We start from the raw sequence: 24,347 nt of genomic DNA, 5'->3' as shown, positions 1-24,347 counted from the left end.
TTTGAATAAAGAAAATAGAAAGAACAAGAGAAAGAGAGAGAGAGTCGAACGAGAAACGAAGAGAAACAAAGCTTGGGAAATTGCTTGCTTGATCACTAATCTTCGGTGGAGGTAGGTTATGGTTTCTCTTATGATATTCGTAGTAAACTCTTAATAGCGAATGATATGTATTGATAATATTGTAAACCCTGCTATGTGATTAATTGTATGCTTGCATGAATGTAATTATATAATTGTGATTATATAAGCATGATGAAGTTATTGAATCCCAAATCTTGCAAAACCCTAATCTCTCTGTTAATAATGAGGCCTTGGTATAAAAGAAGGCGTGATGAACTAAAATAATGAGATTGATGATGCCTTGGTAAGAAAGAAGGCTTGATGAATTGAAAGAAGGAGATTAGGGGATCGGGTGTCACGAACCGACACGTAGATTTAGGGGATCGGGTGTCACGAACCGACACGTAGATTTAGGGGATCGGGTGTCACGAACCGACACGTAGATTTAGGGGATCGGGTGTCACGAACCGACACGTAGATTTAGGGGATCGGGTGTCACGAACCGACACGTAGATTTAGGGGATCGGGTGTCACGAACCGACACATAGATTTAGGGGATCGGGTGTCACGAACCGACACGCAGATTTAGGGGAGCGGAGTGTCACGTACTGACATAAGAGGATTAATGAATATGAGGGAGCGGAGTGTCACGTACCGACACAAGAGAAATAAAGATAATGAATCTTGAAAGATGGTAATATACTCAATCTAATGAACATAATTCCCAAATGAGTATGGTATTGAGGCTTGAGTCCTCATGTGTGAACTTGACGGTAATTGTTAATGATATAGTACTTGCTGTTGCTACATGTTGAGTATCATAGTTGATTTTATGATATTACTTGGTATATTTTGAGTTGGCCGATGATATCTACTCAGTACCCGTGTTTTCTACTGACCCCTACTTTTATGTTTTCTTCTTGTTTATTTGTGGAGTGCAGCAAACGTGCCGTCATCTTCGACTCAACAGTAACTCTAGCCAGTCTTTATTACTCCGGATATCAGGGTGAGCTAATGCTTCTAGCTTGGACTGGATCTTCCTCTTCATGTCTTGATGCCTTGATGTTCCGGCATGGACTAGCTTTTATGTATTTTTTAGCTTCTTAGAAACTCTTAGATTTAGTAATTTGATCATAGATGTTCTTGTGATGATGACTTCCAGATTTGGGAAATAATAGTTATTGAATTGGTTTTTATTAATGAGTTTAAGTTTTCCGCATTATTTTATGATGATATTACATTGAAATGTTAAGGTTTAGATTGGTTGGTTCGCTCACATAGGAGGGTAAGTGTGGGTGCCAGTCGCGGCTCGGTTTTGGATCGTGACAAGATTTCGTCAAGTTGGACACAATACAAAGACATGTTCAAATTATCCTGTGCAAAAACAATGATTTCGTAATGTTACATTTGTTATTGTGTTGTTTTGAATATTAGAAACACGTTTTGTTTTATTGAGTGCAGTTGTTATCATTGACATTTATAAAGTTTGATTTCGTAAAAAATTGCCATATATATATAATTTGTTTCTGTTGCATATGTCAAAGTTCAATATGACATTCATAATTCATACAATATTTATACATTATAAATATACATTGAACTATACTGACATTTATAAAATGTTTATATAGTATTCATACAATGTTCATATATATACCATTTGTTTCTGTTACATATATCCAAGTTCAATATAGATTCATAATTCATACAATGTTTATACATTATAAATATACATTTAACTTTACTGTCATACATAAAATGTTCATATAGTATTCATACAATGTTTCAGCTAAGAAAATAATCGTGAAATTTTGGGAAAAAATGACTTCTACGTTGATGACAATATGAAAATAATCGTGAAAATTTGGAAAGAAGACTACTTGTAACGTTGATGCAAATATGTTTGATAATGCCAATCTAAAAATAATTGTTAAAATCTGGTAAAGTTTTGTAAGAAATTAATTCAAAAAAATAATATCATTTTAACTAACTAGAGATATTTAAGGTAACGATGATAATTTGAAAATGTTTAATATCCCTAAAACATGTTAATCATATATTTAACTTTAATTAAACTCCCTAAAAAGTGCAACTATACATATTCAAAACGCGCTACCTGCATTAAATGTAACAATTAATAAAGTATCAAAAGCTTCATAATTTGTGTTGTCAATGTGTTAATAATTTACCTTAATTATCCATTATTTCTTTATCCCCTTAATTTTTAATTAATTGTTAATAACAACTCTTTTTAATAAATTATAATTAACAATATAATTATTAATAAAATGCTATAGAGTGAGATATTAAATGTTACACAACGAAATTGAAACTCTAATGCTATAACTTGATAATATTACTGTATAAAATGCTATATACATAATTTACACGTATGAATATTAGATATTTAATTAATGACATTATATGTAAAATAACATATTAATTAGAAAGTAATAAAATTAATAATAAAATAGTCAAGAAGTAAAATAGAGAGTGTGAATAGTAGTTCTTCAAATTTGGAGAACTTTTAATCACCTCTCTATATTTGAAGAATAGAGAGTGATATAGAGATGGTTTGGAGCGTCCATTCTCTATATTTACTCTCCAAATATAGAGAATAAAGAGTAAAATAGAGGTGGATTGGAGATGGTTAAGAGTTAAAAACCTAACATTATAACACTAAACACTCAACATGATTTTGCGCCTCGTTTCACACACTTCAAGTACGCCTTTAAAATATTAGGTTTGACTATATAATATATTGTGAAAAAAATTTATTAGCACTGGGTGTTTACACCAAAGTAATGCAAATGTATTATAATGAGATTAATGAAGCAAAATAAAGTATAAATTTAAACACATAACATACACATATTAACTTGGCGTAAACATCTCGATATGGATAAATTTAAGCCATATATTACCACTAAAATAGTGCCTGAGATTCAGCTTTCTGCAAAACTAAGGATAAATCATATATATATATTGGCTGCTAAGCGGATTCAAGTTTAACCTTTCAAATCTTTGTTAATTGATACAAGTTTAATGTTCCAACTATCCATTAGTTTTGAACCTTGATCCTCATTACTATATGAAAAAAAAATACTATATGAATCATCGCCATCCATAGCTGATAAAGAGAATCAAATTTAGAATTTGAAATAATGGAACACAACTTTTAAAGTTTTTAATAGTGAAGGGACGAGAAGTTTTTTAATTGCTATTACAGCTCGTACAAGCTTAACGAATCGAGACTAGTTTAATAAGTTACTAGCCTAGTGCTACTCCTCCACAGAAGACTTGCTAGAATAGCTATCACCCTCATTATATTTTAAAATTAAAGGTTTAAAATATGTAATACTATTAATTTTTAATTGTAATATACATATTTGGTTTAATTATATAAACATTTTACCATGCTATTTTTTTTAAAGGAATTTCCAATATAACACACTTAAAGATTTTGAAAGATTAAAGCAAAAAATAAAATAAAATTGAAACACCAAAGTGATATCAATAACTACTTGGAGAGGTGTTACTTTAAAAAAAAAAGATCGATATAAGACTTGAATTTTTATCTTCACTTAGAAAGTTGCACCAAAACTATCATTGTGTTATTATAAGATACTTTAAAGAGCAACTTTCATTTATATCAAACACAAAAATCACATATTTGTATGTTATAGCTAGTTATAGATTGCATAATTGCGCTTCATGATAAACATAAATAAATATATTTTTCTATACATATAAAAGAAAGTAGTTGTATATAAACTGTTTCTATTTCGGTATACATATACAAAAGATTAATTGTAAATTTGTATTTGTATAAAATGAGAAAGAGAGAATGACAAAAGAAAATTGAGTAGGGAAATATTTATGTGTATAGGACGAAGATATATGTATTTGCATGTGTATATATAATTTTCTCTCGTTTTAGACAAACAGAAACACAATTTATATACTTCTTTTTTTGATTGTATAAGCGAGAGAGACGAGGATGACGAGCGAGGTCTGGGAGATTGTGAGAGAACTCCGGGAGAGAGAAACAAACATAAATGTATATATACAATTTTCTCTCGCTTTATACAAATGCAAACACATTTTATACATTTGCGTTTGTATAAAAAGCAAGAGAGATGTGAGAGAGAGAGAATGATAGTGGCGAGCGAGATTCACCAGGAGAGAGGCGAAATAACAATAGTTTGCTATGTTGTTCAATTAAATCAAACTATGAATATAACATTTAATTTGAATTAATAATTTGCTATTATATATAATTTTCCCTACTTCTTTAAATGAGAACTCACACCTCTATATTTAATCTTTTTTTTAAAAAAAAAAAAATATAGCCTTATAACACACTCGTAATCTAAGGAAGCATGAATTCTCGTGAACCCATTAAATTCATATTTTTTATCCTCCAAAAAGCGTTACAGAATCATTAATTCTGCATTACAGAATCATTAATTCTTGGTAATGAAATCACTCAAGTAATTTATGCTCCCAAGTTCTAAGTGTGACGTGAAAAAAAATAACTCTTCACATGGAGTTATTTATCCTCTCAAGTCTCAAAGTGTGATAGGAATTATCTGCGGAAATAAAGTCGCTTTTGATATAGAGTTATTTATTATTGAAAATAGAATTTTTCGATATAAATAATATTTATATGAATACCCTATTGCTAAAATGTGTATCAAATACAATAAAAAGGAAGAAAAATATTTTATATTATTTTGTAATTATCTCACATATAAATGATGCTCTTGTATACATGTTTTTTTGGTCAACAATTATCCTCCCTTTATTTTTACTTGTCATATTTTTACATGTATATCTATTTTTTTTTAAAAATAATTATTAATATATGTATTCTATTAAACTATTCCCTGTTAAATAATGTTTTGAAAAATTATTTAAAAAATAAGTATTGTATTTAATACGAAAAGTAAAACATGAAAAAAAGTTATTATCTTTCCTTGATATGCTAAAAGTGACAAGTAAAAGTGAAAATTCATTTTAGGAATAATTGACAAGTAATAGTGAACGAAGAAAGTACATAGAACTCAAAATCATACTTTATTATTCGATATACATATATAGTTTCAATTTTTTTTATTATAATAGTAATAAAAAGTAAGAAAATCTTTCAATGAAGAGGAACCCCCCCCCCCCCAAAGAATCGTTACACATTTAGTTGATAAAACTATTTGTTATTTATCATTTGCGCTATGTTCTTTCTATTTATGTTAATGAATCAAAATATATGATATACTCTCTTCTTGATAAATAACAATGACGTCATAATAAACTATTTACGAAAGAATGACGATTGGCACAACACGTGTCACACATGCAAACCTTATTCATGCATGTGAGATACTTGTTGATCATGTAAATATCATTCATGCATGTATGACATGTGTCTTTTATAACGCATTAAACACATTTACATATGTCGACACACATTTTCCGATACACATTTTTCAACCACTTTATTGAACATAAACACCTTCAAATTATGAAGTAAATATTTAAATTATTATTTTTCATTAAATTAAAAAATTACTTATTTATCTTTAAAATTATACCACCATTAATCAATATTCTGTAGTGGAGTAGCTTTTTCATCTTATTAAATTAATTTAATCAGATGAAACATAGGGTAACCAATAACTCCAAAAATCTTCCTAAATTTACTCATTATAACTTTTTCATTTAATTAATTATACATTGACTAGACAGTCTCTCTTGAGAATTGCAACAGTGTTTGACCAGCAAATCAATAATATATGATGATTAATTATATGCAGCCTTTTGATTAATCAGAATATATATTTTAATTTGTTATATAACATACTTTTTACATTAAAAAAAAATAAAACTAAAGATATAATCAATTAAATTCCTTCAACTTTAGATTCAATTAATAGAACATTAAATTATCTTTCACACAATACACTGATAGCCCCTTCAACTTTTATTTCAGTTTCAAATTTATGATTTGATTTAATTAAACATTCAAATACATGTTAAAAGTGTTTCTTTTAATAGTTAGAAATTTTTAATTCAAAATTCTAAAAGCTTTTTATTTATATATATAGATGTGTACTCTCAATAACAATTTATTTAATGTAATTTTATATATCGTATATTTAAATTTATTAAAATTGAGATTGATAGATACAATTAAAGAATATAACATATTTCAAGAAGTTACTAGACGCTTGTGGATGCACACATGGTTCTTTTAAATTTCGCAAATAGTTACACGCTTAATGATAATAAATCTTAATTTGAAGGATTTAAAATGAAATTTACAAACAAATTTAAGGACCGTCGATATAGATATTTTATTAAAAGGATCGGAATAAAATATATCAATAATTGAGGGACCAAAAATAGTAGCGAAAAAGTTTCCTCTGTTAAAGCAAAAAACGGAGAGGACTTTCTCGTCCAGTGTTGGAAGCGTAAAACTCCAAATATGGGAATCTCTCTTATGCTTTAAAACCAAACAAGAATCTCTTCTTCGTCAATTTTCTCTAAAATCTATGGTACGTGTATCTTCTACTTTCATTTTTCACTTTGTAAAGAGAGAAAAAAAACTTAATTTTTGGTTTTTGAATTAGCTGAAATGGTGGAATTTTACCCCAAATTCTTAACTTTTCGTTGTTTCTGGGTTTTTGGGTAATGTAGGATATCTGATATAGATCAAAATTGATTGTTGCATTGATCACTGAAAAATTTCAGGTAAGTTTTATGGTTTTTGTATTTTTATGGTGTTTTCTTACATGTTATAAGTTATGAAAACCGCAAAGAACTCATTTTTATTTGCATGGAGTTTATAGGGTGCAATTGAAGTTTTTATTTCAAAATTGATAGGCGAAAAACATGACCTAGAAAATCTCCAGTTGCAGAAGTTGACTCCAGAGAGAAAAAAATGCACTTAAGTACTTGTTGAATGTTTTGTCTTGCATTTGATTTGGATTTGTATTGTATGAACTGCATATTTCCAGTATTGGTTTGGGAAAATGACAAAAGTACCTTTCTGCAAAGAAGGGAGAAGGGGAAAGGCACCTAGTGCTGCATTTCTTGAGCTGTTTTTTGCAGCTAATAAGTTATGGACTTTCAGAAAATGATATATGTTACGACACAACTAGTAAAAACCTATACTTTATTTGAATCTACTTTCTCCAAAGCCTCTTTCTTTGTTTAAGTGTCTCCATATCCATTTCATAATTACACTCTGACTATGGATCTTCTTACTCCATCCTCGCTAGACCCCACTTGTGGGATTACACCGGGTATGCTGTTGTTGATGTTGTCATATTCCACCTCGTTGTTTATTAAGCGTGTTTCCCACTTGATTAGTTGGATCTTTTTCTCGTTGTTATCTTTCCACGAAAAAGTTTTTTTATAGTTTGATACAACTTCTTGATCACCTATTTCTCTTCTTGCACTTTTTCAATTACCCCCTACCAAATCATTTGCAACGTGCAATTACTAGCTAGGGGCATTCTCAAATTTTTGGTCGTATGAGTACTAACTTCACACCTCAGATTTTCGACTAACTCCTGTAGATTCTGTACATTCACTGCATAGATGAAGCTCTTTATCAAGTTAATACCTAGTCCTGATACCATCTTAAAAACCAGTAGAATCACCCTCAGGTACCTTAATTGTTGTTTCTCAGCCTCGCACATGAAAATTGTAGATGTGAGATTTGAGCAGGTGTCAATTGTGAGTTGCCCAGTGTAAAACTGTTATCCACCTGTACGAAATAGCCTTATTCAACATTTTTCTACCTCCATCACCAAAATAAAAAGGAAAGGCGAAAGCGGGTCACCCTGCCTTAAATCTCTTTGCACATGGAAGAAACCTGAAGAAGTGCCATTTATTAGAACTTCTGTTTTTGAGTTTTCGGTGTTAGATTTGATGGGACAACTTTTGCTTTGATGATTGCTCCATCCTATGTGGAGCTTTAATGGCAGTATTTCACGTTCCCCCCCCCCCCTTCTGTTATGTAGGGTGCTGATTTATTCTTCTTGCTGAACAAATTGGAGTTCTTTTTCAGGCTTACCTTGAGAAATGGTAATTTATCTTGTTTCTCGATTCTCTAATAGTGTGCAGTTGGTCTTATATATCAGAAAAGAAAGTATATGGTCTCTTTAATCATAGTTTTCATCTTAGTTGCGCGGACTCTCCACTTTGCCGCTCCCGTCTTGGATTCTCCAAAAATACACTACTTTTGGCGAATCCAACATGCACCCATTGACATTTTTGAAGAGTCCGAGCAACATAGGTTTTCATAAATGGAGGAGAAGCATCTATACTTTGTTTGTATGTCTTGTTCCTATACTGTGCAGGACAAAAATCTTTCTGGAGAAGATAATGATGACATTGACTGGGATACTGAAGATGAACTTGAAATACAAGAAATACAGGACACAGTGTTTTCCTCATGCACGGATTTAAGAACTACTGGGCAGCATGTTGTTTGTTGCGATGTGGAGGTAAATGCTTCAATTCTATATTTATAGTTAATGATATTTCTTGTCAAGGACATCTTTTTGGAACCAAAAGAAAAGAAGAAGATAGTTCATAGTATTGCATCTCAACTTGGTCTGTTTTGGTCTTCTCTTACCTGAAGGCAAGCTCGTCATCAGTACCCTTCCGGTCCAAGTTCATTCAGCAGTTTGTAGTGATGGGATTTCCTGAAGAATCTATTGCAAAAGCAATAGAGCAAAACGGTATTTTAATTTTCAAAGTCTTTATACAACAAAAATTTGATTTTTCAACTATGGTATTTATGTTATTTGACTTGAAATGCAGGAGAAAATTCAGATTTGGTGCTGGATTCTCTTTTGACTTTTAAGGTGCGTAATTGTTTTGCAAACTGCTCATTTTAGACTTTGTTACGGGATGTTTGAGAGAATGAAGAAATTCTTGTTCAATCCACCCTTCCTTTGTCAACCACTTACTCTTCTAATTGATGCCTATATATGCCACCACTTGCCTAAGATGGTCTAGCGACACATGTTTACTTGTTCAGAATAAAATCTAGATTAATCAAGGTTTTAAATGGAGATGATGACACATATTAGGACTCAGTAAGAGATTGTAAGATGTGAATGCTGGGTTCCTAGGTGTTGACTGTGCGATCATTGATGCCAATTGTTCTTTATCTGGTCTGCACAATTTCGATAGCAAGCTTGAATTGTGTTAAGAATATGCATGAGTTTTATCTCTCTTAATGGCGATTTTCTTCTGTTCTTTCATTTTTTTTCTCATGTAATGGCCCTCAAATGCTAGCAAACCCCCCCCCCCCCCCCCCATCTCCAAAAAAAGAAGAAAATAATCTTTATTTTTGCAGGCCCTTGATGACTCTCCTGAAGAACAGCCCAGTGTTAGCCCTCCGCTGGAACCCTCCATTAGTTCTGATGACAGCGCTTCTGAATACAACAAGATTGTTTTGGATAATGTTTATGAGGATGATAGTTGGTCTTCTGACTCAGACAACTACATAGTATGTTATCCTCAGCCATACACTATTCTCTATTTTTTTTCAATGTCTAACTGTGATATAGAAGTTAGTGAATCTGGTTTCTCTTTGTTCAAAATACATTTATTCATTTTTCTGATCAAGCATTTCTTTTAATCTCTGCAACACATTATTTATGTTATTCGACGTGGTTATATGGTATTTCTGAACACCCATGAATTCCTCTCGTACTAGATTTTATGACTAATATGAGGTGGTTTAGTTTTGGGAGAAGTACCAACAGAATTAAGGGTATCTGTGATTTTCAATAGTTATATTTGATGGTCGTCATGCTCTTCCTCTTGGGGGACACACATGATATTTCCTCCTTTTTCCTTTTCTGATTTGAGATTTGTGGGGACAAAGAAGTGGTTTGTTTGGATATAATCTCTACAAATGAAGAGATAGTCACCTGTAAAGTAAAGATAGTGCTGAAAGTTGGACGAGTGATTCAAAATTACTCTTAGCTGCTCACTATTTTTGGGGCTTAAAGGACATTTTTCTCCATATATTTATGCATCAACTAATACTTCTTTTTAGCATTTAAGATATTGCTGGTCCTGAATCCTGTTATTAGTTTTCTGGGCACAACTATGTAAGGTTTTTCTGACATTTTCCTTTTAAAATGTGTGGTAGAATACTGTTAAGCAGTGCTACTTGAATGACGAGGGAAGTTCTTTGTCTGAAAAAGAAAAGATGTTATTGTTCCTGGGAAATATGGGATATCCAGCGGAAGAGGCCTCCATAGCAATGGATAGATGTGGTAAGTATATTATTCGTACTGTACATAACTAATGTTATCTAAATCTTTTGACATTTAGAGCTGTTTGGATTTAACTTATTTTTAGTAGCTTTTTGAATTTAAGCTCTTTTATTTTTGGATGTGTTTGGGAAAGACTAGAAGTGCTTTTAAGCAATTACTTTTAATTCTAAAAACGTTCCAAAAAAAGCTAAATGTCAAAAGTTGGGTAGGACAAACTTATAACTTTTAGCTTTTAGCATTTAGCTTATAAGCTACTTACAAAAAGCTAATCCGAACACTCCCTTAGTTTGGCTTTTGATATATATTAATCATGCCAAGGTTTTATCACTGACTGAAGAAATCTTGTTCATGCAAGTTCTGGTTGATGCTACCAATTTGAAGTTTTGGTTAACTTTTTGCCAATAATGTTGTATTTCAAACAAAATCTGCTTATTGACGCTACAGCATTTCTGAACATCTCCATGATGTGAAATGGAACTGCCTGGAGACTTTAATTTTTTGGTGTAAAGATAACTGTATAGAGGAAATAGAGGAATTAGTAGAATTTCTAGGAGCTTTATAAAGCTAGAGTCTACTTGTTTTGTAACTTGTTTCTGATGGTGGCCAGCATTCCCAATGCTGAAGAATACAACAGTACTAATTCTCAAAAAAAAAAAAACATCTTTTTAGAATTGCAACTCCTATTTTTTAAATTTCATTTCCAGGTAATTAATATCCTCTTAACAACTTTTTAGGTCCAAAAGCATCACTCCCTGAATTGGTAGATTTTATTTGTGCTGCTCAAATGTCAAGAGCGGAAGATCCCTATCTCCTAGAAGATGTGAAGGTAAACTTTCCCCTCACAGTATTTTGAAATGGAATTAAGTGAGCTAACAATTTATTCAAATTTCTTTGCATTTATAATTGCAAATTAGCAATACCATTGTTCATAGAATTGATGCCTCCTTACCATTGTGACAGCCAAACCTGAAGGATATATTGAATGATTGTGGTGGATACAAAAAGAGGAAAATGTACAATGAATTGTGCAAACGGAAAAAGCAAAGGGAGATTTCTGTTGAAGAGCCAATTCGATTGCCCAAGCCGATGATTGGCTTTGGAATTCCTACCGAATCAGTTCCAAGAATGGTTCAACGAATTCTTCCCGAGAAAATCATTGGCCCGCCTTATTTCTATTATGAAAATGTCGCCCTGGCTCCAAAGGGTGTGTGGGACACCATTAAGAGGCATTTGTATGAGATTGAGCCCGAGTTTGTTGACTCGAAGTACTTTTCTGCAACTGCAAGAAAAAGAGGGTATCTTCATAATCTGCCGATTGAAAACAGATTTCCTTTGTTTCCACTTCCCCCACGGACCATTCATGAGGCACTTCCCCTTTCGAAGAGATGGTGGCCATCTTGGGATACTAGATCAAAGTTGAACTGCTTACAAACAGCCATTGGGAGTGCAAGGTTGACGGATAAGATCAGGAAAGCTGTCGAGAAGTATGATGGTGAACCACCTATGGAAATACAGAAGTATGTACTCTATCATTGCAAGAAGTGGAATTTGGTCTGGGTAGGAAGAAACAAAGTTGCCCCTTTGGAACCTGATGAAGTTGAAATGCTATTGGGGTTCCCAAAGAATCACACAAGGGGAGGAGGTATAAGTAGGACGGACAGATACAAGTCACTCGGTAACTCTTTCCAGGTTATCCAAAACCATCTTTCTTTGATGTTCACTGCATATATTCAAGTCTTATTTTCTTCTCCCTTAACCTTTTTCCCATAATCTTGGGTTTGCAGAATGTAGTGAAATGCTTTTTGTTGATTGACACAATCTCTTTTTTCGTTGGAGTAATTTTAAATATGAATGCTTGTATCAATATGTGTATTAGGTTGACACAGTGGCGTACCACTTATCAGTGTTGAGAGACTTGTTTCCAAATGGAATCAATGTCTTATCACTCTTCTCTGGCATTGGTGGTGCTGAAGTTGCTCTCTACCGTCTCGGTGTTCCCCTCAACAATGTTGTTTCAGTTGAAAAGTCTGAAGTGAACAGGAATATTGTGAGAAGCTGGTGGGAGCAAACAAATCAGAGGGGGAATCTCATACATTTTGACGATGTGCAGCTGCTGAGCAGAGATCGGTTGAAGAAGTTAATAGAATCAGTTGGTGGATTTGATTTAGTGATTGGTGGAAGCCCATGCAACAACCTTGCAGGCAGTAACAGGGTGAGCAGGGATGGGCTTGAAGGCAAAGAGTCTTCTCTGTTTTTTGATTATGTTCGGATATTGGATGATGTCAAGTCCATAATGTCTAGACATAGATGAGATACTCTCTCTGATTTAGATATCCTATTCCTTTTTCTCAACCTTGCCAAGGCTTAAGGTTATTCTTAATTAGTAGGGTGAAATCAAACTAGATACTAATTGCAATTATGAAACTGATGAAATTTTGGTGGTTGATGAAGTAATGTTATTGTTTCTGGTTCAGTTTTTCCAGAACCAGGTATCTAAAGAATATATAAGAGTATATCACTTCATCCTTTCTATTATACAAGCTTAATTGCTCTAGAGTAATTCCAATGGCCTCATCCTCTTTCAATCTTTTCACAGTAATAATCAAACCCCAATTACATTCACAAGACTTGCCTCATTTATGTTGGTGTTTCAGGATATATATAAGTACATGTTTTCTGAATTTGGTTGACGACTCCAATTCGCATAGAATTTGGTGGGTTTATCAGGAGCCAATTTGGATGACCACCATGTTTGACATGACTAGCGTAGTTTATTTCAGTGTTTCAGGGTCACATATTGTTTAAACAAGTGCATCTAGACTTGTATAAATACATTTTAGAGTGAGTTACGATCTCCAGAAGAGAGCAGAATAACTCTAAAGTACTATACCTACACTGAATATTCCATAAATTATCTAAAGAATTACAATACCTACACTGAATATATCATGAATACATGCATATTCAATGATCATAAAGAAATGGGAAATCGTTAATATAAGGGAGAAAAAAAAGAAGAAAAGCTTTAAATCAACAGAAATGGGAAAACTCAAGGACCTAAATGATTCACCAAATAGGCAGAAATATAGTTCAGGCACACAGCAAAGTCAGTAGTGGCAAATGGCAAAAGGCACAACGCACCCATTAAATGTACAAGGAAAAAAATGGACAACATTTTGGAGGCCACTAACAACTTGGACAGTTGCAAAGAATCCGTTCTTACAAATTGCACAAACATATTTGAGTAATCAAAGACAGAAATATGATGAGAGCTGAATATGGTAGCAGTTCAAAATCATCTGGAGAATAGTTATACAGTTTCGTTCTATAAATAGTTGCTCGTTTACCAATTGAAGTTGTGGCAAAATTTTTAGGATATAGCTGTGCCAGCCTTAAATAAAACTCACTCCTCAGATTGGAATATCCAGCATGTTCAACAGAACTGGTTTAGCCTGCTGCTGCAAGCATAAAAGACATCTCAAGCATGATTTTCCTGCATGTGCCTTTTGTGGTCCCTCTCAGAATAATCAAGCCTCCCAGGCCTGTTTCTATCATCTGGAAAATACTCATGTCGCTTTCCCTCCATTGGTTTGTCTGAGGGGCTACCTGCCTTTCTCTTCCTACTGTTTGACTTTGGTGACCGATAACCCTTGTCGGCATCATCATATGGTTCCAGTTCCCCTTCTTCGACATAATCAAGCTCTTCTCGACGTGAAGACTTCCACTTTGACCCTTGGTGATGTCCATCCCCAGCCTCATCTTGAAGCTTTGTGTGATATGTGTTCTCATGCTCTGGCCTGTTTGAAGGCTTGGACCAGCTTTCCTTTCTTTCCCGTTTGTTTTTCTCGTTCCCAGCTGACAGTTCTATTCCATCCTCCAATTCTCTCTCAATGAGATCATCGTCATCCATAACATCAGTTTTCTTGGTTACATCCCCTTGAGCCTTCCTGCGTTTCTCCAATGCTGCCTTGACCTTGTTCTCGACAGCTGCTTTAACCTTGTCTTTATCTATCTTTCTAACTTCTTGTGGTGACTGGCCAACTGCATCATCCATGTTCTCCAGGGCTCTACCATGGTACTTTTCCTTTGATTCCCCTTTGTGCCTTGGTTCAGATTTCCTAGTGTTCCCTTCCTGATCATCTTCAGTGTTACTCTCAGAACCATACCTTGATCTACTTTGTACCTCTGCTGTACTACCCTGATAAGACACCTGCTCTCTTTCATGGGTCTGTCTATCATTCATCTCACCATCCCCAATACCATCTGAAAAGTTATGTTCAGCACTTCCATAGTCATTATTGCTATTTTGAGCTGTCCTTGTAAGGCCACTGTGATTATCAGCGTACGGTTGATCAGGAGTTTCCCTAGAGGACGCAGGATTGGAGCTTCCTGCATTTGTATTAGCACCTCCACCCACGGAGTTGCTGTTATTTGCACCATGCTCTTCTTGTGCAGCTGAAGATTTTCCAGAAGGCCTTTGATTTCCACCAGCACTTCCTTCTGCTTCACTAGCCTGAGGTGGTACTCTATTTTGCTCATACAATTCTAGCATTTGATTGCTCACCTCTGCAAGGGTAAAGAATACAAGTAAGATAGAGAAGATCTATGGCATTACTGTTTGTACTCAACACTCCCTTCCCGCCCAATCAAAATTTAGTCCTCAATTAGAAAAAAAATAATCAAAAGGCTCATTTCAGAACATTTCCATCTACTGATGTGGCAATCCTTGAAAGTAAACCAGACTGGGTTTATCCAATACCACAAATTTCATAAAGTATACATATCCAAGGCAAGACACCAACCCTCCAGTTGGCGTGGGGTAACATCAAACTCCTGCCACCAAACCTTCTCGCCATCAGATGGGAGCTTTACTTTGAGAAACTTGGCTGCAAGGAAAATGGCCCCTGCTGCAATGTGATGGGGCTTAAATTGCAAGCATAAGGACGTCCGAAGCCTGCATGCGGCTCTCCCACGTCAACTAGAGATAAGTGTGACCATCAATTGGTACCATACAAAAATTATATAGAAGAAAAATACATTACCCATCATTCACAAAGTTCCATGCAACTTGAGCTAGGGCATTTTGAGCAACCTTGAATTTCTTTATTGCCTCAACAAGGGGTTTATATGGATGATGTACATTAAGATCAAAAGCAAGAGTTGCAAGAACAACCCTCTCTCCGGACAAAATTAGTTCTTTTTGTTGTTCATATACTTCCTGCATAAGTTGCAAAATTTTCAGATTAATTTACTATGTAAATACTAAGACCCTGGAAATGATTAAAGGTACCAGGAGAACCATATTAACTCCAAACTGAACAACCGTCAACTGACCATACAAGCAAAATCTTTCAGGTATAAGCATGATGAAGCAAATTATTAGGGCAAAAAAAATCCAAGAGGACCTAAATTTTATTTTATTTTTGAAAATGGCAACTTTCAAGAGGACCTAAAATTAGAACATGGAACAAATAGGTATGTACAGAGCACAACCACCAGGGCAATGAGCAATACCTTTTGCTTGATCCTCTGAATAGCTTCAGAATCCTTTTTATGAATGATCTCATAAGAAACAAGTATAACATCTTTCAGGGGACGAGGAGTTTCTTCAACCTTTCCTGCTAGGAACATGCATACTGTGGCAACGGTCTGCAAAAGGTTTGGAAGTTGGACAGAAAATTAGTGAATTCTAACTATACCACATACTTTTAAGCTAGTTAGTACAATTATCCATGAAGATGTCCATTATTTTTCATTTCTTGAAACTGACAAGTGGAAGTCCATTATATACTAGTAATACAAATTTTCCTTCCCCAGCCAGTACAAGATTATTACTTCAAAACACCAGTTGAACAACAAATGTTCATGAAAATGCACTATAAATGACAGGCAAACTCCTTCCAGAGGAACGAAAAAAATGTCCAGTGTCATACTAGACATGTGATTAGATGGGACTATGATTTTTTTCTTGTCCAATGGAATACTAGACACAAATTATCTAGGCACTGCAACTACACCATCATTTTAGGTTGAACAAGACGAAGAATTCTTGCCACATCTTGGCACTACCAGTTGAGGCAGTAAACAATCCAGGGATTCCAAACGTTATGGGAGCTTGCGAAAGCCACAGAGAAAAACTAACCAACCCAAGCACAGTGAAATCTTATGGAATTTCACTAGAGGAAAAAAAAAAACATTATAAATAGAACATAAAGTCCAAGGAATTCCACTAACAGTGAATCAAACTTCCATCTTTCATCAGAAACAACCATAGACAAGAGACAAACCAACTAAGACGATGCAACCAGCTATAGAGGTAAGATGAGAAATATATTTTCCTCCACTCTTCCTTCCCTTGGCCTTCCAAGTTTCTTATTGCTGCGAAAATTTCTTGAACTGTTGCCTATCATTCTATGATCTTTCAATTAAGGTGCAGTTACTATAGTTCTCTTAGTTTCATATAGAACCAAGACATTTAACTTAAATTGTTCTTCAGACTTCTGTAATTCATCATTTTGAACTGCTTCTCCCTACGACATATAATTGGAATTTTGCGCTTAATACTCTTGAAAAAATGCTTATAGGTATGGTGATCTAGGGTCCGACTATATTTTAGTAGGTATTGCAAATTTGATCTAGTCAAATGAAAGGTTTCTATCTTGAGAATCAGAAGTCAGTGCTCCTCTATGTTGAACACTACTTCATGCTGAATGCTTGCTGAATAGAAGCTCAACAAACTAGTTCATTAAAAATTTGCATATCCAGTGGAATGAGAATGTTGAGATGGATGTGTGGGCATACTAGGAGAGATAAGAGTAAAATGAAGATATCCGGGACAGGTGGAAGTAGCCTATGAGGAGAGCGAGATACGGGAGACGAGGTAGAGATTGTTCAGGCGTGTGAAGAGGAGATGCACGGCTGCACTAATGTGGAGGTGTGAGGGGTCTGCTATGGATGGTTTCAGGTGATGTAGAGGTAGGCAGAAGAAGCATTGCTTTGTATTACATGGAGTACTGCACCATTATTCACTATGCAATATTAGAATATATGTTATGCAGTCACTCTTTCATTTAACAAATATATATATAAAAAAAAAAGGTCAAGCAATTATAGATGCAATAGATGGTAAAACTGAAACAGAAAGCTACTTACCCTCCTATCATTCCTTGAATGAGATTGCCGGAGAAAGAATCGATGACAAAATATAATTGCCGTGGCAATTGTTACCTGAGGCCTGCAAGCACGGGACAATTGAACCATGTATGATAATGGTTAATTCATACTTGAGGGAAATATGATTCTGCATTTATGACAAGTCTGAGAAAGCGTAAAAAATGGGAGTTCTTATAAGAAGAACTCCCAATACTATAAACTTCTGTATAAATCCAAATATCTTACGTAATATAACAAAATAATGTATATCAGCAAAGGAACAGGATGAGACTTGAAGTCACTGAAGAAAATTCAGCTTCAACTTTTCTTTATCGTCCCATTTTGAAATATTTACATTAGAAGTAAACTCATAAGCATGAAAAAAGCAACTGTCTCATCTAAACCTCCAAAACATATACATGGTATGTGAGGCATGCAGCCTAGGATTCCGCTCTTAGAGCAAACAATCGAAGAAGATGCAAAATGGTAGATTGTTTCTAGCATTGAAATCTACCTCAGGACCCACTATAGTAAACTGAATAGTACCACAATTCCCCTAGAGTTACAAAATGGAAATAATATTTCCTGGAGTCTCTAGCTAGAGGCAAGAGTACAACACTTGAGGTGGGGTTTTGAGCGCACGTCACAGGTTTGAACCCATTCATAAGAAAAAGGCAGGTATTTAAGTGGAGAAGAGTAGAAGAGCAACACCATTATTCATATAGCTCCAAACCATCCATACAAGCCCGGGGTAATTTCTCGGTTCAAAAAAAGGTAAGATGCAGCAAAGCCTGGAACATGAATGCACTCTAGGTCATGCAAAAACACAAGAATGAGCGTTTTAACACTGAAATAAACCCACTTTCATTGTGTTTCTTTTACAAAACACAAACTACAACTCAGGCTGACCAATTTCTCAATAGCACCTCTTTTACTTAAGAGCATCTTTTATACTACTTGTATGAGGGGCTTCCAGCATAATCCTGAGTTCCTGGCTATTGAGTTGTTAAAAGCTATTAAATAGTCACTTGAGATAGTTCCCATGCTCTTCGGACTATTTATTTCTCTTTCCAACAAGAGATGAATACATTAACCTACATGCACGATTTCATAGCTATATGTTTTGACTCTTTTTCATAATTTCCAAAAAAAATCAGGATTTAATCAAGACCACACCCAGAAGACTTTCTGAAGTATATAGAAAACCTTATTTTCACGTCAAGATAAAGCTCTAGTCATGATCTGAGCTAGACCTAAGAACTGAATAGGGAAATCTAGGCATACAAACCTTCAAAGAGTTGGAACTTTTTCTACAGTTTTTAAAAAAAAAATGGTAATGCTGTATTCCTACAAGGTGAAGCTCAATGATTGACTGTTACTTCTAAAACTGTTCAATCAAGATATCATAGAACTTCCAAAAAAACAAGGAACAAACAAAAGGAAAATTTGATCTCATCTTGAGATCTCTCCTTGAAATTAGCTGAAGTATCCAAGCTAGAGGTTGCTTGTTTGCTCTTCTCAGGAAACAAATTGAGAAATAAGATCCTGCTGTAGATTACAGCAATCATGATACATTGTGTGTGCAACAAGTAGGTATGGCAAAGCCCCAAGGAAAATAAACTCAACAGGTAGGATGGAATGCTCTTTCAACAATTCAGCTGGTTCAAGAAAAATTAGCTGAAAAGCAATATTATTACCTTGGCCGCGATTTATGAAAAACAGAATTTTTTAGATACCCTAGAACTAAGTAGATCATACGCAGACACTTGTAGTTCTCTTTTCTTTCTTTTTTAGGAGATGACAGGAGAAAGTCTAGGTTTAGTTGGAAGCAAGACCAGTGTCGATATCTGGGATTGTAAAAACAAGTTAATATAGTGATGTAACAAGGTCAAAGTATCCATCAACTATTGTAATAGGCTCACTCAAGAGGTGTTTAAACTAATAGCTAACTCGGCTGGGCCCTTCACTACACTTGAATGGTGATTTAATGCAGACACTCAAAGGACTAATGTATGCACCCAATCACCCATATACTTATTGTCACTCTACCGTATAGAGGAAAATAATAGATAATAAATATTGGCAAAGTGATACACTAACTCGATATGAAACTTCATGAATATTATCTTAACGATTTGGAATAGGGATAGGAATTTACTATAAAGATTAGTTACCAACATCTTTTTCATATAATAGGTACTAACATCTTTTAAAATTATCATGGGTATCAAGAAAAGAAGGGAAGAACTCTGGAAATGGTTTTATTCCCACAAGTTATTGGAATTAAAGAACATTTGAAAGACATACAAAATATGGAAAGAAAATGAACATAATAATCACATTCCTACAGAAATTCCTAATTACCTAATTATATAGGGATATGGGAATCTTTTCATATTTTACATAGTTCAGGTTTTCAGGGCATTTTAACACAGTCCCTCAAGCTGTGGAGCATACATATTGTATGCTCCTAGCTTGCCACAAAATAGTCATGACTAATTTTGTCAGAACATATGATAAAATCTAAAATATCCACAAGGTAAGTGTTGCAGGGATGTGGATGTTACGATGATTGTGCAGCCATACTAGATTAGACAAGATTAAAAATGAACGAACTCGCTAGAAGTGCAGGTAGCATGCATTGAGGATATGAGCAATACAAAGAAGAAATTAACCTTTACGAGAAATACAAATATGGAAAGAAAATAAATGTAAAAGTTACGCTCCTACAAAATCTCCTAATTATCTAATTAGGGGATATGAAAATCTTTCCAGATTAACAAAGTACACTTTTTTGCATATTTAATAATATCGCATTGTTGCATTTCAATGAAAATTGTTGACCCTCATTTACACGAATTTCACTTCATATAACTGTAGCTTTTCCAATTCATTTGTATAGAAAATTATTGTTTGTGTTAAAAGTTACTTTCTTCCTTTACATATCTATTTTAATTCTTTTATTTACGCCTTAAAATCCCCTGCAAGAAAGCTCTAGCACACTTTCTATAATGCGATTGACTGATGACTATGGACTATTTAAAAAAAATAACTATGTAAAAAAGATATTAAAGATAAGAGAATGAGAGGGCATCACAAAAGGGATTGAATGCATTGCTCGTACTAAAGAGACATCTAATGTAGATCCACAGATGTTGCAACAGACTACATAAACCTTAGTAGCTCCTAGAATAACCTCAGATTAACAGTTCAATAGTACGGCAGAAATGCAACGCAGATAATACCAAGAGCTTGTTTGGCTTAGCTGAATTAAGTAACTTTTGAGCACAAAGTGTTAAAAATAATTATTCAAGTGTTGGAGCCGGTTTTATAAATAAGCAGTTACATGTTCCGGTAGAAGTGCTGAAAACTAAATAAGCTGCTATGCTTGGTAGAAATGCGTTGATAAACATTTTGTTAAAATGACTAAAACATCCTTTGATTTGTTTACACTATTTACGAGCTGATTACAAGAAAATCTTTATTTTAAAATGAATCCAAATACAAATTAATTTATGTCAATCCACTTCTAGTTCTGAAGTGATTAAATAAATTTATCTTTTATAAATATAAATAATATATTTGCAGAACTCTCTTGTACTTAGACTATATTCTATAGTATTATTTTGTTGTAGATACTATTCCATTATCATAATGCTTTGTCGTGCTATCTTTAGTATTTTGTCATGGTTTCTTCACTTACGTTATTTCTTTTTCCCAAACTGCTTCATTATATTTCTCCCTGAGCTGAGGGTCTATCAAAAACCTCCTCTTCACCTCCCTAGGTAAGGGTAAGGTCGGCGTACACACTACCCCTCCCAAAACCCCAAAATAAGCTAAAAGATACTTACAAACTATTTAATCTGCTTTCACGCCCTACCCAAAACTCCCTCCAAGTCACCCTTATCAACAAACAAACCAACAAAGTATGGATCATACCAAGTCATGCGTTAGCAATTCTACCCATGCATAAAATAGTGTTGCACCTTCTAAGAGAAAATACTAAGAAACAATCACGAAATAACACAAAAAAGGTATCAAACTCAGAATTAAGGACTTACACTTTAAGCCGCATGCCCAAATCTTGTAGGAAGGTACAATATGACTTGCGTAGGTAAGTCTCTTTCTTCAAATCTATACCATTGAGTCGCGATGGGGAGTTCTCTTCAATTTCCTTCCTGGAGAGATACCAACGACCACCATTCTCATCTGGCCTTTCTTGAGAAGCCCTAAAACTGCCACCCTCATAAGCTTCATGATGTGTTGAGGGGTCACCAGTCATCAGACCAGCCATCATTGCCTCTTCAATCCCCACGGAAGCTATCAATGAGTTATGAAATGGTCTATGCACAACAGCAGTTATTTAGATGACCACCAGCGAGCGACATCCTATAAATAAATGAGACAGGAACACACAGGATTTGAACAGGAAAATAACCACATAGAGGCAGTGAAAACCTAAAATGAGAAAAGTCAAATTCACAAGAAGCAAGTGACTTCATTCAATATTAACATATGTCAAAATATTTAACAAACAAATGGAAGAACCAATTTAAATTTTCCAGCTTACAGTAACTATTTCTTTGAAGAGGCATTAATATAACTTCCTTTCTAGAAGGATGGCAGAACGACAAATCACAGCACAAAGCATCTGCTGAGAGCCGTGCAATGGTAAGCAACACATCTTTTCTAACAAACAATTGGCGTATGGTACTTTCCAATGGCATTAATAAGTCTGAGCATACAACGCCCGCACTATACAATCAATGATTCTAATAACAAAGACTTTTAACATATAAACAAGCCAGAACATGTTATCCACGAGACAAAGTATGTTGTTTCTTCCTAACTGCAACTGATTTTAGGGGATACAAAATTATAATATAATTTAAAATCCATATGGTAGAAGACATGAATTGAGCAAAGAACAAAATTGATACCACCGCCAATTCAATTCATAGAAGACTACGAGTTGAAACCGTTGAGAAGTTTAGGCAAAAGCAAAACAGATAAAAGACTTCTCTTACCAAAGACCCTTCCACACGAGAGAAAATCAACTGGAACAGCTCGTGTAAGTCAAGAAGAAACTGCAAACAACAAAGCAAATCCATGCTTTAAGCAAGGAACCCCCAACTTACTCTCCTTATGGATTTTACAACCTTTGAAAATTCTTAAGAAATTCTATAACCTTGATAAAGAGTAGAATTCACCAAAATAGTAAGAGTTTACACGCTCAAAATCACCAAAAAAAAATCAATTTTTTAAGTTGGAAGAAACATACATGTAGAGTGAGTTGCTTTTCAAGGTAGGCAATTTAATTTGAATGTTAAATTTGTTCAAAACATATAAGAAATACTACTTAAAATAAGCAAGTCTCTTATGCTCAAAACTTAGGGCAGCTCAACCCTAGAGCCACTTAAGCAGTGGCTTTTAGGCCAAAGAACCTTAAAATTACAAATTCCCAAAAGAACCAAAAAGCCCCAAATTCAGTTCAAATAACACACATACATCCTAAGATGCCAAATCGCACAGAAAAGAAATAAATTCAATTAAAAGAAGAAACACAACTCAAGATCAACCCAAACGCAGAGCAAGCGGGCACCTACAGCTACGGTAAACCCAACAGATTAAGGAGATAAACAAGAGACGGACCAAACAAATCTGATGAAGGCGATGTAAAATGTTAATTAAGCAATACCAGAATGTGTAGCTGCGTTTTGAAGGACCAAAAATAGCCTTTAAACTTATCTCCTTAAACCTAAATTCTCAGCTTGTGCTATACAAGATAGGGTTACAAAGAAACAAAAGCAAACAAGAAATAAAGATAACAACAAACCTGCTCGGCTTCGAGTAACTGAGGAGAGATTCTACTTCATCGCCGGCGAGATTTGCAGGCGAGAATCGGCGCCGATGAGGGCAATTTAGGAAATTGACGATAGGAGAAGGAGGGTTTGCTAGAAGAGAGAAGAGTGAAATAAGCCTAGTAACGAAAAAGGGGGCTTTACTGCAAATTGGGGAAAATCTCTTCGTCTTATTAGATTATCCGGTTCACTTAAACCGTCCGGTTTTTTGTATCCGGTTCGCTTAGCTTTTTGATTTTTTGCTAAACCATAATTACTTCTAACACATAACAGATAACTTACAACTAATTAGAATTCAATTTTTGAAGAAAAAATTGTAATATTAAAGTCTATTTTTAAGAGTTTCAAATTAGAGCCCGTTTGAGAGACTTTTAAAAAGTACTTTTGAAAGTGTTGAAAGTTATTTTTAAAATAAATAGTTATGTGTTTGGATAAAAGTATTTCAGTTGAAAAAAAAGTTGTTGATGTGTTTGGCAAATAAGTGCTGATAAACACTTTTTTATCAAAATATCTTAAATACCCTTAAAACTGTTAACATGATAGAAAGTTGATTAATTTAAGGTTTTTATACTTAATAAAATAAAATTAATTTATATTTTACATCCATAAGTAATAATATTTCCTATCATTCACATATTTCTTTATTATCAAAATTTTTTATGATTATTATAATAATAATAATAATAATAATAAAACTAATAATTATAATAATAATTAATAATAATAAAAATAAAAATAATAGCGATAATAATAATAATAATATAATAATAATAATAATAAATAAAAATAATGATTAATAATAATAGAATTAAGGATAGAAAAATAATACATTTGTCAAAATAAAATGACTTTTAAGTTGAAAAACAAAAAGCACCTCTCACCTACTTTTGGTTTTTGGCATAAAATAAGTAATTTTTGATTTAAAATAAGTTATTTGATAATTGTCAAGCAATCAAAACTGATTTTTAAG

General features: G+C 34.0%; 2 protein-coding genes across 6 annotated transcripts; one reads left to right on the top strand and one right to left on the bottom strand.

Moving 5' to 3' along the window:
- The first annotated feature begins 6,514 nt into the window (after nucleotides 1-6,514).
- On the top strand, nucleotides 6,515-12,865 carry DRM6 (DNA (cytosine-5)-methyltransferase). Of its 2 annotated transcripts, NM_001366668.1 has the most exons (11): nucleotides 6,515-6,614; nucleotides 6,757-6,810; nucleotides 8,088-8,151; nucleotides 8,427-8,573; nucleotides 8,711-8,810; nucleotides 8,893-8,936; nucleotides 9,434-9,586; nucleotides 10,238-10,364; nucleotides 11,099-11,190; nucleotides 11,325-12,053; nucleotides 12,241-12,818. In NM_001366668.1, the coding sequence occupies exons 3-11, from the start codon at nucleotides 8,149-8,151 to the stop codon at nucleotides 12,673-12,675; spliced, it is 1,830 nt and encodes a 609-aa protein (NP_001353597.1). In that variant the 5' UTR covers nucleotides 6,515-6,614; nucleotides 6,757-6,810; nucleotides 8,088-8,148; the 3' UTR covers nucleotides 12,676-12,818. The 2 variants fall into 2 exon arrangements, with proteins under 2 accessions (NP_001353597.1, XP_069145778.1); XM_069289677.1 differs by lacking the exons at nucleotides 6,515-6,614; nucleotides 6,757-6,810; nucleotides 8,088-8,151 and having other exon boundaries at nucleotides 8,223-8,573; nucleotides 12,241-12,865.
- A 673-nt stretch (nucleotides 12,866-13,538) lies between these two features.
- LOC101260979 (cyclin-T1-3) lies at nucleotides 13,539-23,542 on the bottom strand. Of its 4 annotated transcripts, none has more exons than XM_010329437.4 (8): nucleotides 23,353-23,526; nucleotides 22,544-22,603; nucleotides 21,578-21,905; nucleotides 17,517-17,598; nucleotides 15,879-16,013; nucleotides 15,407-15,582; nucleotides 15,167-15,318; nucleotides 13,539-14,930 (listed from the first exon to the last, which is right to left on the bottom strand). In XM_010329437.4, the coding sequence occupies exons 3-8, from the start codon at nucleotides 21,811-21,813 to the stop codon at nucleotides 13,843-13,845; spliced, it is 1,869 nt and encodes a 622-aa protein (XP_010327739.1). In that variant the 5' UTR covers nucleotides 21,814-21,905; nucleotides 22,544-22,603; nucleotides 23,353-23,526; the 3' UTR covers nucleotides 13,539-13,842. The 4 variants fall into 4 exon arrangements, with proteins under 4 accessions (XP_010327739.1, XP_010327740.1, XP_010327738.1 ...); XM_010329438.4 differs by having other exon boundaries at nucleotides 21,578-21,859; nucleotides 23,353-23,522; XM_010329436.4 differs by lacking the exon at nucleotides 22,544-22,603 and having other exon boundaries at nucleotides 23,353-23,542.
- Between the last annotated feature and the right edge of the window lie 805 nt (nucleotides 23,543-24,347).

Source organism: Solanum lycopersicum, chromosome 10 (assembly GCF_036512215.1).
Source record: "Solanum lycopersicum chromosome 10, SLM_r2.1".
In the NCBI taxonomy this organism is placed as follows: Eukaryota; Viridiplantae; Streptophyta; class Magnoliopsida; order Solanales; family Solanaceae; genus Solanum; species Solanum lycopersicum.
This window is presented reverse-complemented; position numbering and strand designations above follow the sequence as displayed.

Coding starts and splice junctions, on each gene's coding strand:
- DRM6 (XM_069289677.1), top strand. CDS start 8,373: ATGGAGGAGAAGCATCTATACTTTGTTTGTATGTCTTGTTCCTATACT. Junction 8,811..8,892: donor AAAAGCAATAGAGCAAAACG/GTATTTTAATTT, acceptor CTTGAAATGCAG/GAGAAAATTCAGATTTGGTG. Junction 9,587..10,237: donor CTGACTCAGACAACTACATA/GTATGTTATCCT, acceptor AATGTGTGGTAG/AATACTGTTAAGCAGTGCTA.
- LOC101260979 (XM_010329436.4), bottom strand. CDS start 21,813: ATGATGGCTGGTCTGATGACTGGTGACCCCTCAACACATCATGAAGCT. Junction 15,319..15,406: donor TGGAACTTTGTGAATGATGG/GTAATGTATTTT, acceptor AGCCGCATGCAG/GCTTCGGACGTCCTTATGCT. Junction 14,931..15,166: donor TACCCCACGCCAACTGGAGG/GTTGGTGTCTTG, acceptor TTACCCTTGCAG/AGGTGAGCAATCAAATGCTA.